This window comes from Anomaloglossus baeobatrachus, chromosome 5 (assembly GCF_048569485.1).
Source record: "Anomaloglossus baeobatrachus isolate aAnoBae1 chromosome 5, aAnoBae1.hap1, whole genome shotgun sequence".
Taxonomy (NCBI): domain Eukaryota; kingdom Metazoa; phylum Chordata; class Amphibia; order Anura; family Aromobatidae; genus Anomaloglossus; species Anomaloglossus baeobatrachus.
The window spans coordinates 36,396,650-36,415,176 of NC_134357.1; the positions used below are offsets into that span (position 1 = coordinate 36,396,650).

Sequence of the window (18,527 nt, forward strand, 5' to 3'; positions counted from 1 at the left end):
TAATTTTTGCCCTTTTGCGCACCCAATTTTCGTAGCTATTTGCACTTTTGGTCCACAGAATATAATCATCTGCAAACTGGCAGCAGAATGTATAAAGTTCAGGCAGCGCAACATTTCCAAGGGCACAATTACTTAAAGCTCCATCCATCCTCGTTGCGCAGAGATGGTGGCAGTGTCTTTAAGATGTTGATGTAATATAAGGTCACACTGGAACACAGATCAAGGCTATAAGGTTATAAATGATCTGTACAATTACTGACACCGAAAACTAAGTGAGGAGAGATGTTTCCGCCGAGGATTTCACCTGCTACATATCAAAATCCTATTCAGAATGGGGAAAAAATTGCAAGATGCGAAATTGTTTCCTTTTATATTCGATTGCTCATTTGTGACAAGTGTATCTGAGGATCGAGATATCAATGTGCGGGCCTTGTTCTGAACAATCAGTGGAAAAAAAGATCCCTTTTTGCATCATTTTATTTTATAGGACCCAAAGATCATCGGCTCTGGGCACACTACGGTTTTTCATGTCGTTAATGGATCCAAAAATAGCCGGCGCCCATCTGTCATAGGAAGCAATGAATACAGAAAATATTCATCCGCATCAAGTGCTTTTTTGGATTCCATTATTTATAGAATAGAATCTCACTCCAGTGTTTTTACGCTATTGAGATGTCCAAAATTGCTTTGGAAAGACTACAATAAATGAAAAGAAACAGCAATGTGGCCAGAACCCAACATATACTGTATAAGAATAGATAAAAAGAGTAATGCACACAGTGATATCACTAGACTGGTAATGGACACAACGTATGAGCTCCACCTTATAATAATGACCCCTAATGTCCCTCCTTATAATAATGACCCCTAGTGTCCCTCCTTATAATAATGATCCCTAGTGTCCCCCTTATAATAATGACCCCTAGTGTCCCTCCTTATAATAATGACCCCTAGTGTCCCTCCTTATAATAATGACCCCTAGTGTCCCTCCTTATAATAATGACCCCTAGTGTCCCTCCTTATAATAATGACCCCTAGTGTCCCTCCTTATAATAATGACCCCTAGTGTCCCTCCTTATAATAATGACCCCTAGTGTCCTTCCTTATAATAATGACCCCTAGTGTCCCTCCTTATAATAATGACCCCTAGTCTCCCTCCTTATAATAATGACCCCTAGTGTTCCCCCTTATAATAATGACCCCTAGTGTCCCTCCTTATAATAATGACCCCTAGTGTCCCTCCTTATAATAATGACCCCTAGTGTCCCTCCGTATAATAATGACTCCTAGTGTCCCTCCTTATAATAATGACCCCTAGTGTCCTTCCTTATAATAATGACCCCTAGTGTCCCTCCTTATAATAATGACCCCTAGTGTGCCTCCTTATAATAATGACCCCTAGTGTCCCTGCTTATAATAATGACCCCTAGTGTCCCTGCTTATAATAATGACCCCTAGTGCCCCCCCTTATAATAATGACCGCTAGTGTCCCTCCTTATAATAATGACCCCTAGTGTCCCTCCTTATAATAATGACCCCTAGTGTCCCTCCTTATAATAATGACCCCTAGTGTTCCCCCTTATAATAATGACCCCTAGTGTCCCTCCTTATAATAATGACCCCTAGTGTCCTCCTTATAATAATGACCCCTAGTGTCCCTCCTTATAATAATGACCCCTAGTGTCCTTCCTTATAATAATGACCCCTATTGTTCCTCCTTATAATAATGACCCCTAGTGTCCCTCCTTATAATAATGACCCCTAGTGTCCCTCCTTATAATAATGACCCCTAGTGTCCCTCCTTATAATAATGACCCCTAGTGTCCCTCCTTATAATAATGACCCCTAGTGTCCCTCCTTATAATAATGACCCCTAGTGTCCCTCCTTATAATAATGACCCCTAGTGTCCTTCCTTATAATAATGACCCCTAGTGTCCCTCCTTATAATAATGACCCCTAGTCTCCCTCCTTATAATAATGACCCCCCCTAGTGTCCCTCCTTATAATAATGACCCCTAGTGTCCTTCCTTATAATAATGACCCCTAGTGTCCCTCCTTATAATAATGACCCCTAGTGTCCCCCCTTATAATAATGACCCCTAGTGTCCCTCCTTATAATAATGACCCCTAGTGTTCCCCCTTATAATAATGACCCCTAGTGTCTCTCCTTATAATAATGTCCCCTAGTGTCCCTCCTTATAGTAATGACCCCCAGTGTCCCTCCTTATAATGACCCCTAGTGTCCCTCCTTATAATAATGACCCCTAGTGTCCTCCTTATAATAATGACCCCTAGTGTCCTTCCTTATAATAATGACCCCTAGTATCCTTCCTTATAATAATGACCCCTAGTGTCCCTCCTTATAATAATGACCCCTAGTATCCTTCCTTATAATAATGACCCCCAGTGTCCCTCCTTAGAATAATTACCCCTAGTGTCCCCCCTTGTAATAATGACGCCAGTGTCCTTCCTTATAATAATGACCCCTAGTGTCCCTCCTTATAATAATGACCCCTAGTGTCCCCCATTATAATAATGTCCCCTAGTGTCCCTCCTTATAATAATTACCCCTAGTGTTCCCACTTGTAATAATGACCCCTAGTGTCCCTCCTTATAATAATTACCCCTAGTGTCCCCCCTTGTAATAATGACCCCTAGTGTCCCCCCTTATAATAATGACCCCTAGTGTCCCCCCTTATAATAATAATGACCCCTAGTGTCCCTTTTTAATAATAGTGACCCCCTAGTGTCCTTCCTTAAAATAATGACCCCTAGTGTCTCTCCTTATATTAATGACTCCTAGTGTTCTTCCTTATAAGAATGACCCCTAGTATCCCTAGGGGTCATTATTATTATGGTCTGTGGTTACATTCAGTATGGGGGTGTGCAAAACATTTGCAAGGTGGAAGGCAATATCAATAGCCTAAAATATCAAGAAGTATTAGCTACCGCTTACATTCCCAATCATAAAAGGGGTCAGATTCTGCAGCAGGATGGTGCTCCATCTCATACATCCATCTCTACAACAAAGTTCCTCCTGGAAACGAAGATCAAGGTGCTCAAGGACTGGCCAGCCCAGTCACCAGACATGAAGATCACTGAGCATGTTTGGGGTAGGATGAAAGAGGAAGCTTGGAAGACAAATCCAAAGAATCTAGATGAACTCTGGGAGGCATGTAAGACTCATTCTTTGCTATTCCTGGTGACTTCATCAATAAATTGTATGAATCATTGTTGAACCGCATGGATGCAGTCCTTCAAGCTCATGGAAGTCTCACAAAATATTAAATATGGCTCTAATAGCACCACAACTTCATTCACCAATGTTATGCAACATATCATTGTATTAGAAGTTAATTATTTGTTTGAATTTCACATTACTTTCTGTGGGCGACAAAACTTTTGTCTTGCCAAAATCTGACCATTCTGTGTTCATTAAATGATCAATATTTCAGCTTTGCAGCAACTTTATTTTCAAAACCTAAACCGAATTTGGCAGGCTTTCAGTTTTCAAAAGAGTAATTTATAAAACCAATGGATGAATTTAAAATCAGATTATAAGCTTTTATTTACATAACGTGTCCCTCCTTATAATAATGACCCCAGTCTCCCTCCTGATAATAATGACCTCTAGTATTGTACACATTGAGTCCTGGCAATTCAATGATGAGTAATTACAGAGCGGTGAGGCTCCCTTTACCTTTCTATCGATGCAGGCCACTGAGCGCCCAGCAAACCGATTGGCAACTCCCCTGCGGATATTGATGTCATCGCTCAGTAAATCTTCCCAGCGGCCATTCCGAAACTTAAACAGCTTGTCGGAGTATGTGGCCATACCTGCGAAAAAAAAGCTGAAGGTGAAAAAAAGGTTCAGCAGATGTCCCATTCACCATATTCTTCAAAACAGTGGAATATACTTCCAAACCACAGCACACGCCCCTGAGGTTCCTTGTATGGACAGACTGTCTCTTCTAGTCTGGACAGGAATTATCATAAGTGTCTGAAAGATGTGGATCCCAGCGCTAACACCTTCATGCATCTGAAAAACAGCGCCCCATCACGAAGTGTCTAGAGCACCCTATGTTATTTACATGTATTACTATTGCATCTATACCAACGTATGCTATGGATTTTGTTTCTGTATTTTTGTATGGGAATGGGTCAGGCATTTGCACATATGCCAACTTATGCTATGGCTCTTTTTTATTAAGACACAATTATGATTCTTGAGCATCTTATTAATATTTATGGGATTAAACTAAATGACCCATGACATGCTATGTACATCACTGGCCATGCCCCTGCCTTTGATGCGGGCTCGCACACTGAGCCTGCATCTTTCCCCACACATGACGGCTGATCTGCTCATACGTAACCTGCCTCTAACACCCGCAGGTGGATAGGAGATTCGACCGCATCTGTTAACCAGTTAAATCCCGCTGTCAATCTCTGCGCTGGCGGAGAGAACATTATTCCCCACTCCCATTGGCTCTGATGGGATGTCATGACAGACATGTTGTAAATAATGATAATATAAAAAAAAAATTGCAGAATTTCACTTTTTTTTGCAAATTGTCTCTCCAGTAAAGGAGACAAACTCTAGCGCAGCGCCACCTATTGGAAGTAGCGATCCTAAAAGTCGCAAGTGGATTTTTAACAATCCTTTGCAATATGACTCAGGATATATAAGCCAGATCAGAATCCCAATTTGCAGACATGGTGTTTCGGAGTGCTTGCCCCTCGTCAGTGCAAAGTATGAGGGTGTCTGATCTGGCTCATGAGAAAGCTATGTGGGGACCACAGGGGAACACTATTCTCCTTAAGGAGACTTTGCAAGCCAGTCTGGCTGCCATTTTTTTTTGCATTTTTCCACATTTGGAATTTTATTCCTGCTTATAATTACATCATATGATAAAATAAATGAAGTCATTCGAAAGTACAAGTCATCCTGCAAAAAACAACTAGTCACACGGTTATGTAAATGGAAAAATAAAAAAACTATTGGAAAAATAGGGAGAAAAAATGAAAGGGCAAAAACGAAAAATTGCCATGTTATTAAGGGGTTAAACTGGAAGACCTATAAAAAGACTGATGGTTCTTGTTAGGATGTTGCCGCATGGATAAACCGCTCACAAAGTGTCGCCCTATGGATACATGCCCAATTGTAATCTAAGTAACTGTTCAATTTTCCTAAAGCGCTTTCACAGGGGAAATTAATCGTTACACTATGCCTTTTCCCATTAATGGTGGACTGGTCCTCCAAAATGAGACGCCCCTTGTAACTGCTCTTCTCTTTGGCCAACAGGTGGGGATCCAGAACAGAGAACACCCCTTTAATAAACCTCAGCACATTTGATGGATTTGTCATGGATCCATTGCTTACTACATCTTTCCTTTTAGCGCTATATAGTTATGTGCAGACAATGTCTGTTTCAGGCAGATTCCACCCGGGATCCCCCTGAAGAAGCTGAGATTGTTCTGCACATCTTCTGTCTTATTTTTGTCACATCTTTTAATCGCTTCATGGTTCGGAAAATGTTCCACAGGTAAAAGCAGTGATCTGATCATTCTTCCCAGAGGCCCTGTGCGCACGCTGTGGATTTACCGCGGATTTTGCTGCAGATTTGCTGCAGTCATTCCCCAGCAAAACCTATGGGTATAAAAAAAACTGCATTTTTTTATACCCGCGGAATTTCCGCTGCGGAATTAATGAGCGTGTCACTTCTTTTCTGCAGGTACCTGTGGTTTTTGCCATAGATAATAGTAAAAACCGCAGGGACCAACCTGCGGAAAATCTGCGGCACAAACGCGTCAAATACGCGGGTGCGGAATCCTGCCAGAGGGTGCGGATTGTTCTTAAGAAAAGTCCATTTTCTAGTGCGCACATAGCCAGAAGCCGTCCGCTCTCCATTCTTAACTCAGCAGCTTGCCTAACAATAGCCATATGGTGTCTTTACACATTTCTGAATCGTTGTTCACTTTTTTTGTGACAAAAAAAAACCCCTCAGTTCAGATGTTTGCAGTGAGTTGATAGGAAGACATTAAATTCAATACACACGCTGCTTTTGTTAGGTGGATTTTCTTTTCCAATTTATTTGTATTTTTTTTGTTGGAGTTTTTTTCCAGCGTGCCGTCTGCCTTGCATTCTCTGAGCACTTTGCAGCGTTTTTTTACCTTTAGGTTTCCCATTTTTTAATATCTATTGAGTATTTCATAGGCATTTTTTTACTTGAATTTGCTGAAAAATCTGCAGCGATTTGGCAGTGCCATAGACAGTGGGAGCAGCATCCAAATAAGTGACATGCTGCTTTTTTAAGCGCAACGTTTTGGATCAAAATTTCAGCATCCAAATCGCTGCACTCTCAAACGCAACGTGCGGATGGATTATGCACAATCTTCATTGATTGTGCAGGGGACGCAGGACGCATGCATTTACGTTGCAGTGCAATACGCAGCGTAAAAGGCATGAAAAATGCACACGTGCGCACATAGCCTTAATTTTTACCAAACAACTGTCCTACGTCACCCCATATTTATGTTTTTATACATTTTTTACAACTTGGTTTTACAAGAGAGGTCATCTCCTAGTCTTAGTTTATGTCTTATTTTGCTACAATCATTTCTATAGTCACAATTTCTTTCCATTAACTCACACCTCCTGTAGAGAGAATAAAAAAAAAAAAGTCTAAAAACACACGATGAATGTAGTGGAAGGTATGTACGACTTTTTTTTTCAGGGTGGAAACTAAGGCTATGTTCGCACGTTGCGTCGGAGTACCTGCAGTTTTTTCTGCACGTTTTATTTCCCTTGGCTTTTGACCATTTTTTAGCGCTAAAAACGCATGCGTATTTACCGCGTTTTTAGTGCGTTTTCAGCGCTTTTTACCTGCGTTTTCACCTGCGTTTCTGCAGATGCGTTTTGTAGATCAAGACACTGAGAAATAAAGTTGAAATAGTCAAAAAGAATGAAAAAAGAGAAAAAAAAGTATAAAATTAACTTTTAATAAAACTATATGGAAAATTATCAATTTTAATGATATAATAGTGGTTATACACATTTTAACAGAAAAATAGGTAAAGTTTATTATTTTGTAACATTTAAATTTTCGGTTATTGTGTGTGTGTAAAGGAACATTAGAACCCATTAATATTTGGCCAGAAAAGCATGCGTTTTTGGAGCCAAAAACGCAGTGGAAAAGCAGGTAAAAAGCATGAAAAACGCAGGAATTGTGATTTTGGTTGCATTTTGCCATTTCTCATTGACTCCAATGTTAAGGAAACGCTGCAGAAATGGCAAAAACAACTGACATGCTGCTTCTTTTTCAGCATGGTTTTTGACCACAAATATGCAAATTAAACGCTGCAGAAAAAAAAGCAAAGTACAGACAGGATTTCTGCTTTTCCCATAGACTTTGCTGGGAATCAAAAACGCATGCGTTTTAGCGCAAAAACGCTGCTGCTGAAAACGCTGCAGAAACGCGGTAAAAAACGCAACGTGCGAACATAGCCTAAGACAGAATTCAGGTGCATTTAGCTTAGAGTATCAGCTGTGACCCTCCCCCTCTCCAAAAAAAATAAGAAAAAAATGCTGCTATAAAAATATGAAAAAAATCCAGGCAAACAATACTGCCTAAAAAGTGTGTGACGGGCTTTTCATCATGCTTTTTTCTTTGCTTTATTTAACGAATAAAAAGCAAGGAATATGCATCCCAGCAAAGTCTATGAGAATCCTGACTTGCTGTACACACTTTGCTTCTTTTTTTTTTTCTTGCTTTTTGTTTTTGCTTTTTTTTTTTCTTCCTTTTTTTTGTTGTTGTAGAAAGAAGCAGCATGTCAATTGTTTCTGCTTTTTCTCCTATCTCAATTCATAAGAAGAAGCATGAAAAAAGCATGAAAAAAGCATAAAAAGAAGCATGAAAAGAAGCATGAAAAAAGCATGAAAAAAGCATGAAACAAGCATATAAAAAAGCATGGAAAGAAGCACGAAAAAATCATGAAAAGCATGAAAAAAGCATGAAAGCATGAAAAAAAGCACAAAAAAAGCATTTTTTGTGCTGGAAAAAAAAAAGAAGCACTGTGGGCACAGTGTGCTCACAATGCTTTTTTTCAGCACACATAAAAGCATGTTTTAGCAGGAAAAAAACAGCTTTTTCCCCCCCTTTTTTCAGCACAAAAAAGTTCCTTTATTTGTGCTTCTTTTCATGCTTCTGTCATGCTTTTGTACATGCTTCTTTTCATGTTTTCATGCTTCTTTCATGGTCTTTTTCATGCTTCTTTTTATGCTTCTTTCATGGTCTTTTTCATGCTTCTTTTCATGCTTCTTATGTATTGAGATAGGGGGAAAAAAACAGAAACAATTGACATGTCGCTTCTTTTTTCAGCAACAAAAAAAGCAAGGAAAAAAGAAGCACTGTGGGCACAACAAGTCAGGATTTTCATAGACTTTGCTGGCATGCATTTTCCTTGCTTTTTATCGGTTAAAAAAAGCAAGAAAAAAAAGCTCTGTGAGCACTTTTTTCCCTCCTTTTCATGCTTCTTTTTATCTATTGAGATAGGGAAAAAAGCAGAAACATTTGACACATCGCTTCTTTTTTCAGCAAGAAAAAAAGCAACTGAAAAAGAAGCAACGTGTACACAGCAAGTCAGGATTCCCATAGACTTTGTTGGGATGATTTCTCTTTACTTTCTATTGATTGAAAAAAGCAAGGAAAAACCCTGTGTGTACAAGGCCTAAGGGTATATGCACGCATATCAAAAAAGGCACCTTGCGGTCGAAAAACGCACCAAAAACAGCATGCTTTTTTATGTGCTTTTGGTGCTTTTTTGTGTGTTTTTTAGTGTATTCAGTGGCTGGAAGGGCTAAAAAGTGCAGGAAAAACGCACCAACAGTCGACATGTGGCTTCTTTTTTCTGCACCAAAAACTGCAAGGAAACTTCCGATTTCTCATAGACTTTGCTGGGATAAGGATGTAGATGGGGGCAAAAAAATATACGATAAACTACACAAAAAAAAAAACGCATCAAAAACTGCACCATGCGCACGAGGCACAGATTTTTAGAGCGGGGCAATGTTTTATTATTTTTAAATCCTTCCCAATATGTGCCATGTTTGCATATTGTATACCCCCCTCAATGTGCTGGTCCAGGGAGCGGGATGAGATGAACTCGCTCCACACTGCAGGTATCCACTTTATCATCAATCAGAACTTGCTGTTTTAATAGATGCACCTCGCGATGCAACTGCTTTTAGGTGCCATGACAGTCAGGGGCTTAAAAGATAGGAAAACAAAAACCACAGCTCTGAGAAGAAGGGGAGGAAAAAACAAACAAACACACAACAACGGAAAACTAAGCATATAACTTACTAATGTCCTCCAAATGTAAAAAGAATCCCCGATAAACTACAACTGAAGCAACCTACACAAATGTCAGGGACTATAGATATGTAACAAATAATATCTATTCAATGCATAATCCTCACATCTATTATATAAAGATGAGTGTATGTGTGTGTGTGTGTGTGTGTGTGTGTGTGTGTGTGTGTGTCTGCTAAAGGAATCTGCACTGTCACATTTACAATCACATTTTTCACAGACACCTCATATGACTGAGAGAATGCCATAGACTAAGTTTTGACGGGAAAATTTAACCCCACTTTTAACCACTTTACAGTTATTCGCAAAAAAAACCCCTTCCTCCATTAAAGCCAATGGAGCTGGGAGTCACAATGCAGCCAGAACTTCAGAAGAATGTGCAGCCACGCCCTTATATGGAATGTTGGCATGTCACAATGCAGCCAGGGAAAGAGACAGACAGAGACAGGGAAAGAGACAGACAGACAGAGAGACAAAGAGGCAGGGAGAGATACAGGGAAAGAGACAGACAGGGAAAGAGACAGACAGGGAAATAGACAGACAGAGAAAGAGGCAGACAAAGAGACAGACAGAGAAACAAAGAGACAGACACAGGCAAAAAGACAAACAGGGAAAGCGACAAACAGGGAAAGAGACAGACAGGGAAAGAGAGAGACAGACAGGGAAAGAGAGAGACAGACAGAGAAAGATACAGACAGACAGAGACAGGTAGGGACACACAGACAAAGAGACAGACAGGGAAAGAGACAGAAAGGTAAAGAGAGAGAGACAGACAGACGGGGAAGAAACAGACAAACATGGAAGGAGACAGACAAGGAGACAGAGAGAGAAAGAGAGACAGACTGGGAAAGAGACAGATAAACAAAGAGAGAAAGAGACAGAAAGGGAGACAGACGGAGGCTGGGAGAGAGACAGAGACAGTTACTATCCCGGGCAATGCTGGGTACTACAGCTAGTATAAATATATTTGTATACTTTCCCACAGAAGGGGAAAAGACAAAAGGAGGAGGGTGGGGGGGAGTGAGATTTAAAACACAGAAAACATAGATAATAGAGACTGAAAAAAGGGGCTAAATAATGAGGTCACACACCCAGCACTATAATTAACCCTAATAAATATGAATGGCCAGAGGTATAAATACCTGTGCAATACAGAAACAGTGTGCAATGCACTATTCTACAGCGAAACCCAAAGAGGGAGCCTAAAAGGTCAATCTGCAGTCATACACATGTGGACAATGCAAACCAAAAACATCATCAAAGAGTGAATATAATCAACAGTATGCATTACCCAGTCCACATGCGTATATGCAAACAACATCCATATAAAAACGCATGAAAATACAACCATGAATAAAAAGTAATAAATGCAGCCTAATATGTGGTGAGCAAAAAGATATATAGAACATCTTCCACCAGAATAGTGTACCTAATAGGAACACATACAGCTACATACATATATGGAGACCCATTATTGTAAGAAATAGACAGAAATGGCAGCACAATATGTAGATAACTACCAAAAGCACATAGCAGTACATCAGATATGACAGTATAACTACCTGCAGCCATGAGTGCGGGTTGTGTGATAGTAGCTTCCAAGAGCTCACCCACCCTGACGTGCGTTTCACCTGACAAAACCTGTTCTCATTGAATAAAATATTATTTTTTACATATCTATAGTCTCTGACATTTTTGTAGGTTGCTTAAGAATGGAAAACTGCCTGGTCATGAAGTGGCTCAATTTTATTATTATTAATAATAATAATTAGAAGAAGAATAATAGACAATAAGTTTGATATTCTTGGAATCTACTTGGATTTGTTGTTAAAGGGGGTGTCCACTATTGAGGACAATATTTTTTTTCTGAATTAGATGCATGTATTTTTGGCTAAAAATCATTGTTGTCATTGGGTTTCCTTCAAAATTTTGCTTCAGACCTCATCAAAACTGAATATGCAGAAAAATAAAAAACCTGTAAAAGCCAAACGGTGCAATTTTTTTTAATGAAAGCCAATTGCAAAAATGATTTCTAGCCCCAAATACATGCATTAAAGTAAAAAAAAATATATATCTCCCCAGAGGTTGGCAATCCCTTTAAGATACAAAAGGTAAAGTGTGAACCTCGGATTGTGAGATGTGAAGGACGCAGCCATCCGAGCGCTTGGATTTCGCAGATTAACAGCCGATCAGTAAATTTGTGTAGCTGTATTGATCTGTGAGACGAACACTTTGGGCTTTTCCGCCGTAAAGCACCGTCCTGTCACTGCCCCCCAGAGCGTACAAGCCGGACAATCCCGCTTCTATGGGAATCTATAATTGAGACGTCCTCTTACACACAGTGGAGCGTGTTCTCTCTCAGTCACAGGATACAAAGTAGCGGTTACTTACCTGCGAGGGAGAAATCTCATCAAACTAATGGGTCTATCCTCGCCCATCGTGTACCACCCCGTATCCATTGCCGTCACATCTGGTTTATTATATCCATGAGGTTTAATAACTCTTTCTTGGATATATTTGAGGACAATGTAAAAAAGCCTGGATACAAGAAAAAAGTCATCCAGCTCCAGGTGCATTAAAAGTTATGAGCTCTGTATTTAATATTGTAGACTCGATACACTGGGTTTGCATTTCAGGAGGCCTCAAAGGATAGGAATAGGAATATAAGGCTGCTTTGTTACTGAAATAGCGCCCCTCTTGTCCATGGTTGGATCTGGTATTACAACCCATTCACGTTAAAGCTGCAACTGCAGATAGAGCCCATGTGATGCTGTTCCTGGGAGAAAGCAGCCATGCATCAACTACAGGTGGCAGCCCCTCTGCCACAGCCGTAATACGTTCCCGTGTAGTGTGGAGATTGTATTTGCTGCTCATAGTGGTGAAAATTGGTACTACAAGTGTAATAATCCATTATTGGCATTCATTCAATGGTATTCATTGTAAGTGCAAATCCCAGGATGATTACCCAAATGTGCAAAAATGTATATTCCAAGGGGAAAGAGGCAGCACGCCAAGACTAAAGGGTAAAAGCGACTCCGAACATCATACCGAACCCTCCTCAAGAAGAGACAGATAGATGGATATATAACAGACCGATCTGATATGGATGGATGGATAGAAGGATGGATGGATGGATAGATGGATGGATAGAAGGCTGGATGGATGGATGGATAGAAGGCTGGAGGAATAGATGATGGATGGATATATAGATGGATGGATAGACAGCTGGATGGATGGATAAGTGGATGAATGGATAAATGGATGGATAGCTGGATGGATGGATAGATGGATGGATGGATAGAAGGCTGGATGAATAGAAGGATGGATGGATGGAAGGCTGGATGAATAGATGATGGATGGATATATAGATGGATGGATAGACAGCTGGATGGATGGATAAATGGATGAATGGATAAATGGATGGATAGCTGGATGGATGGATAGATGGATGGATGGATAGAAGGCTGGATGAATAGAAGGATGGATGGATGGAAGACTGGATGGATAGCTGGATGGATGGATGGATGGATAGAAGGCTGGATGAATAGAAGGATGGATGGATAGAAGGCTGGATAAATAGAAGGATGGATAGATGGATGGATAGAAGGATGGATAGAAGGATGGATGGATGGATAGAATGATGGATGGATGGATAGAATGATGGATAGAAGGAAGGATAGACGGCTGGATGGATAGAAGGCTGGATGAATGGATAATGGATGGATATATAGATGGATGGATGGGTACAATGATGGATAGATGATGGATGGATTTATAGATGGATGGATAGACAGCTGGATGGATAGCTGGATGGATGGATGGATTGATGGATAGAAGGCTGGATGAATAGAAGGATGGATGGATGGATTTATAGAAGGATGGATAGAAGGATGGATGGTTAGAAGGATGGATGGATAGATTGATGGATGGATGGATAGAATGATGGATAGAAGGAAGGATAGAAGGCTGGATGAATAGAAGGATGGATGGATGGATAGATGGATGGATGGATGGATGTATAGCTGGATGAATGAATGGATGGATGGATAGATGGATAGATAGATGGATGGCTGGATGGATAGAAGGCTGGATTAATAGAAGGATGGATGGATAGATTGATGGATGGATGCATGGATAGATGGATGGATGGATGGATGGATAGATGGATGGATGGATGCATGGATAGATGGATGGATGGATGGATGGATAGATGGATGGATGGATGGATGGATAGATGGATATATAGATGGATGAATGGATGGATGGATAGATGGATGGATGGATGGATGGATGGATAGATGGATGGATGGATAGATGGATGGATGGCTGGATGGATAGAAGGCTGGATGAATAGAAGGTTGGATGGATAGCTGGATGGATGGATAGAAGGTTGAATGGATATAAGTTTCCAAAGACATACAGATAGGGAATTGTGAGCCCCAATGGGGACTGCGCTGCAGAATATGTTACCGCTATATAAAAATAAAGATTTATCTATTTATTTTATTTATTTAGGGCTGGATGGATAGAAGTCTAGATGTATAGAAGGATGGCTGGATGGATAGATAAATGGATGGATGCATAGACGGCTGGATGGATAAAATGATGGATAAAATGATGGACAGATGATGGATGAATTTATAGATGGATGGATACACAGCTGGATGGATAGAAGGATGGATGGATAGAAGGACGGATGGATAAATGTTGGATGATACTAGTATGATATCTTGCTTCTGCCTCTCCCTCTGATACTACATCATCTTGGCTGCGGTCTATAGCCGGCCCGCCGATGTGAAGAATAAATATTAATAATATTTTCTTATAGAGTAATAAAGACGCTGCCGGATTCCTCCGCTGATAATTTCATCAATGCTTCTCAGGTGTAAACATCAGGCAGAGAATAAATATAGAACATTCCGGCAAAAATAGAATTATCTTCTAGATTTCTCTTTTTTATGCCGCAACAATGTTTCCTCATTACTCCGTCTAATATAAAAGATAGAGAGCAGGAGAGAACAGAGAGCGAGGACGGAGGGAAGGGTGAGAAAGAGGGAAGAGATAAAGGAAAGAGGGAGAGAGGAAAAGAGACAAGCAAAGAAACAGAGTGAGAAGAGGAAGAACAGAGGGAAGGACAAAAAAGAGAAGAGACATGGGGAAGAGGGAGAGAGGAAAAGAGACAAGCAAAGAAACAGAGTGAGAAGAGGAAGAACAGAGGAAGGACAAAAAAGAGAAGAGACATGGGGAAGAGGGAGAGAGGAAAAGAGACGAGCAAAGAAACAGAGTGAGAAGAGGAAGAACAGAGGAAGGACAAAAAAGAGAAGAGACATGGGGAAGAGGGAGAGAGGAAAAGAGACGAGCAGAGAAAAAGAGTGAGAAGAGGAAGAACAGAAGGACAAAAAAAGAGGAGAAGACACCAGGGAAAGAGGGAGAGAGGAAAAGAGACAAGCAAAGAAACAGAGTGAGAAGAGGAAGAACAGAGGAAGGACAAAAAAAGAGGGGAAGAGACAATGGAAAGAGGGAGAGAGGAAAAGAGACGAGCAAACAAAAAGAGTGAGAAGAGGAAGAACAGAGGAGGGACAAAAAAGAAGGGAAGAGAAAAGGGAAAGAGGGAGGGAGGAAAAGAGATCAGCAAAGAAAGAGTAAGAAGAGGAAAAACAGAGGGAAGGACAAAAAAGAAGGGTAGAGAAAAAGGGAAAGAGGAAGAGAGGAAAAGAGATGAGCAAAGAAACAGAGTGATAAGAGGAAAAACAGAGGGAAGGACAAAAAAGAAGGGAAGAGAAAAGGGAAAGAAGAAGAGAGGAAAAGAGATCAGCAAAGAAACAGAGAGAGAAGAGGAAGAACAGAGGGAAATACACAAAAAGAGAAGAGACCAGAGAAAGAGGGAGAGAGGAAAAGAGATGAGCAAAGAAAGAATGCATAGAGGAAGAACAGAGGAAGGACAAAAAAAAGAGGGGAAGAGACAAGTGGAAGAGGGAGAGCGGAAAAGAGATGAGCAAAGAAACAGAGTGAAAAGAGGAAGAATAGAGGGAAGGACAAAAAAGAGGGGAAGAGGGAGAGAGGAAAAGAGAAGAGCAAAGAAACAGTGATAAGAGGAAGAACAGAGGGAAGGACAAAAAAGAAGGGAAGAGAAAAGGGAAAGAGGAAGAGAGGAAAAGAGATGAGCAAAGAAACAGAGTGATAAGAGGAAAAACAGAGGGAAGGACAAAAAAGAAGGGAAGAGAAAAGGGAAAGAGGAAGAGATGAAAAGAGATCAGCAAAGAAACAGGGAGAGAAGAGGAAGAACAGAGGGAAATACACAAAAAGAGAAGAGACCAGAGAAAGAGGGAGAGAGGAAAAGAGATGAGCAAAGAAACAGAGTGATAAGAGGAAAAACAGAGGGAAGGACAAAAAAGAAGGGAAGAGAAAAGGGAAAGAAGAAGAGAGGAAAAGAGATCAGCAAAGAAACAGAGAGAGAAGAGGAAGAACAGAGGGAAATACACAAAAAGAGAAGAGACCAGAGAAAGAGGGAGAGAGGAAAAGAGATGAGCAAAGAAAGAATGCATAGAGGAAGAACAGAGGAAGGACAAAAAAAAGAGGGGAAGAGACAAGTGGAAGAGGGAGAGCGGAAAAGAGATGAGCAAAGAAACAGAGTGAAAAGAGGAAGAATAGAGGGAAGGACAAAAAAGAGGGGAAGAGGGAGAGAGGAAAAGAGAAGAGCAAAGAAACAGTGATAAGAGGAAGAACAGAGGGAAGGACAAAAAAGAAGGGAAGAGAAAAGGGAAAGAGGAAGAGAGGAAAAGAGATGAGCAAAGAAACAGAGTGATAAGAGGAAAAACAGAGGGAAGGACAAAAAAGAAGGGTAGAGAAAAGGGAAAGAAGAAGAGAGGAAAAGAGATCAGCAAAGAAACAGAGAGAGAAGAGGAAGAACAGAGGGAAATACACAAAAAGAGAAGAGACCAGAGAAAGAGGGAGAGAGGAAAAGAGATGAGCAAAGAAAGAATGCAAAGAGGAAGAACAGAGGAAGGACAAAAAAAAGAGGGGAAGAGACAAGGGGAAGAGGGAGAGCGGAAAAGAGATGAGCAAAGAAACAGAGTGAAAAGAGGAAGAATAGAGGGAAGGACAAAAAAGAGGGGAAGAGACAAGGGAGAGGGAGAGAGGAAAAATGATGAGCAAAGACACAGAGTGAGAAGAGGAAGAGCAGAGGAAAGGACAAAAAAAGAGGGGAAGAGGGAGAAATGGACAAGAGAAGAGCAAATAAACAGAGTGAAAAGAGGAAGAATAGAGGGAAGGACAAAAAAGAGAGGAAGAGACCAGGGGAAGAGGGAGAGAGGAAAAGAGAAGAGCAAAGAAAGAGTGAGAGAAGAGGAAGAGACAAGGAAAAAAGGGAGAGGAAAATAGATGAATAAAGAAGCAGAGTGAGAAGAGGATCTGGAACACGGAGTAGCTGGCACCAAGCCTCTTTGTTTTAGCCATTTACTGATCCCTCAGTGGATTAATGACCGTGTGAAAGTTCAGTTTAACTTTGAAGTGGGTTTTAAACATAAATCAGTTGAGTGATGCTCAGAAAAATATTAAAAAGTTATAACCTCCATCTGAACAATCTCACTGACAGATTCTCAGTTAACTCATGCTGGAATAAGCAATAGACAGTGCAGCACAAAGGCTATAGAAGGTAAATAGTTCACAATTTTTAACCAAACCCAATTGCAAAAAATATTTTTTCCCTAAACTATATACATTGAAGTAATTGCCATCAAAAGGTATCTATATCGTTAAATCCTTAACTGCATTAGGGGTTACTCCATCTCCGCCATAGACTAGAAAGTATCTGAAATTACCCCTTTCTCCAGGGACCTCATTGAAATAAATTGAGAGATGCTCAAAAAAAAGATGAAAAAAGTTATAAACTCCATCAGAACGAGCTCACTGACAGATCCTCAGTTAACTCATTCTGCAGCAAGCAATAGACAGTGCAGCACAGAGGCAGTAGAAGGTAAGCAATGCAAATTTTTTACATTTTTCTAAGGTTTCCATTTAGTCTGAAGCCACAGGGAACGTTATCATTCAGGAATATAAACACTACATAAATAAAAATTAAAATAAATGATATTTACAATCCTTTTATATATTTTTGTAAGAGCTGTGTGTACAGCACAGAAACCCACACAACAGAGTTTTCCATCCGACTCCAGGTAATTACCGCCTCTCCATCATTACACCAGATAATTAACAGTAAACCGCCAGCAGTCACAACACAAAGCGCCCGGCTAATGGATCGTTAAACGCTGGCTATTTTGACTTGCCAGTCACTTTTGCAGCTTGATCGGCCGAAGATTAGAACATTCAATATTTTATTGTTGTGAAAAGCAAAAGATATAGATCTGAATAAAACATGATCAATTTAATTGGGACGTGCCAACAATGTCTACACGGGAAAGTCAGATCTCTGCTACATATTTATTTCCTTGCCGCAAATAAGATTCTCACCCAAAAGGCAAATGATGCCCCCCCCTTACCCCAGTGATATATTTCTATAAATACCATCCTCTCTGGTTTGACTGATAGATGCTGCATTTTGCACAAAAAACTCATTGTGGGAACTTAACCTTAAAATTTCCTCCTTTTTTTAAAAATGTTCTGCATAAAAAATAGGGTCTCACGAGCGTATGTTATCCATATGCTCCAATTATGCTAATCAGACTCTGATCAGAGTGTGATCCAATTAAAAAACAAAAATTCTCCACCTTCTCCATCGTGTCAGTCCACAAATATATGTCATGGGTGACAGTCATGTGGTTTCTGGCCATAGAGGGTCAAAGCGTTTGGATGCACAGAATGCTCCCTGACATTCCATTGTTCCTGCTTTCGGTATTCATTGGTTGGATTCATCTCTCTCCCATTTTGACCCAGCAGGAACTTGCCTTCCACCCAGCTGCTGATCATCAGCATTCTCTTGGTGCTTCCTTCCTTGGACTGGTGCTGCTGATATTTTCAGTTCATTCAAGCCTTGGTTGCAAGCAGGTGGCTTGTACTCCTCTGTCGTATCGTTATGGAACTTCTACCTGAGTCATATCTGGATAAGGAGTACATGCATTTTCCCCGTGTGTGTCCTCCTTGTTTCTTCTATAGTGATTAGTGGGGTTGATGAAGAGCTCATCCCACCTGTTCTC

The 18,527-nt window shown here is 40.5% G+C and overlaps 1 protein-coding gene across 2 annotated transcripts in view; it reads right to left on the reverse strand.

Moving 5' to 3' along the window:
- Nucleotides 1–18,527, reverse strand: part of CRTAC1 (cartilage acidic protein 1) — a 779,202-nt gene that overhangs the window by 348,826 nt on the left and 411,849 nt on the right. For both annotated transcript variants that reach the window (XM_075348409.1, XM_075348410.1), the window contains exon 4: nt 3,702–3,838. In XM_075348409.1, coding sequence (XP_075204524.1) covers nt 3,702–3,838 — 137 coding nt within the window. The remainder of the gene's footprint in view (nt 1–3,701; nt 3,839–18,527) is intronic.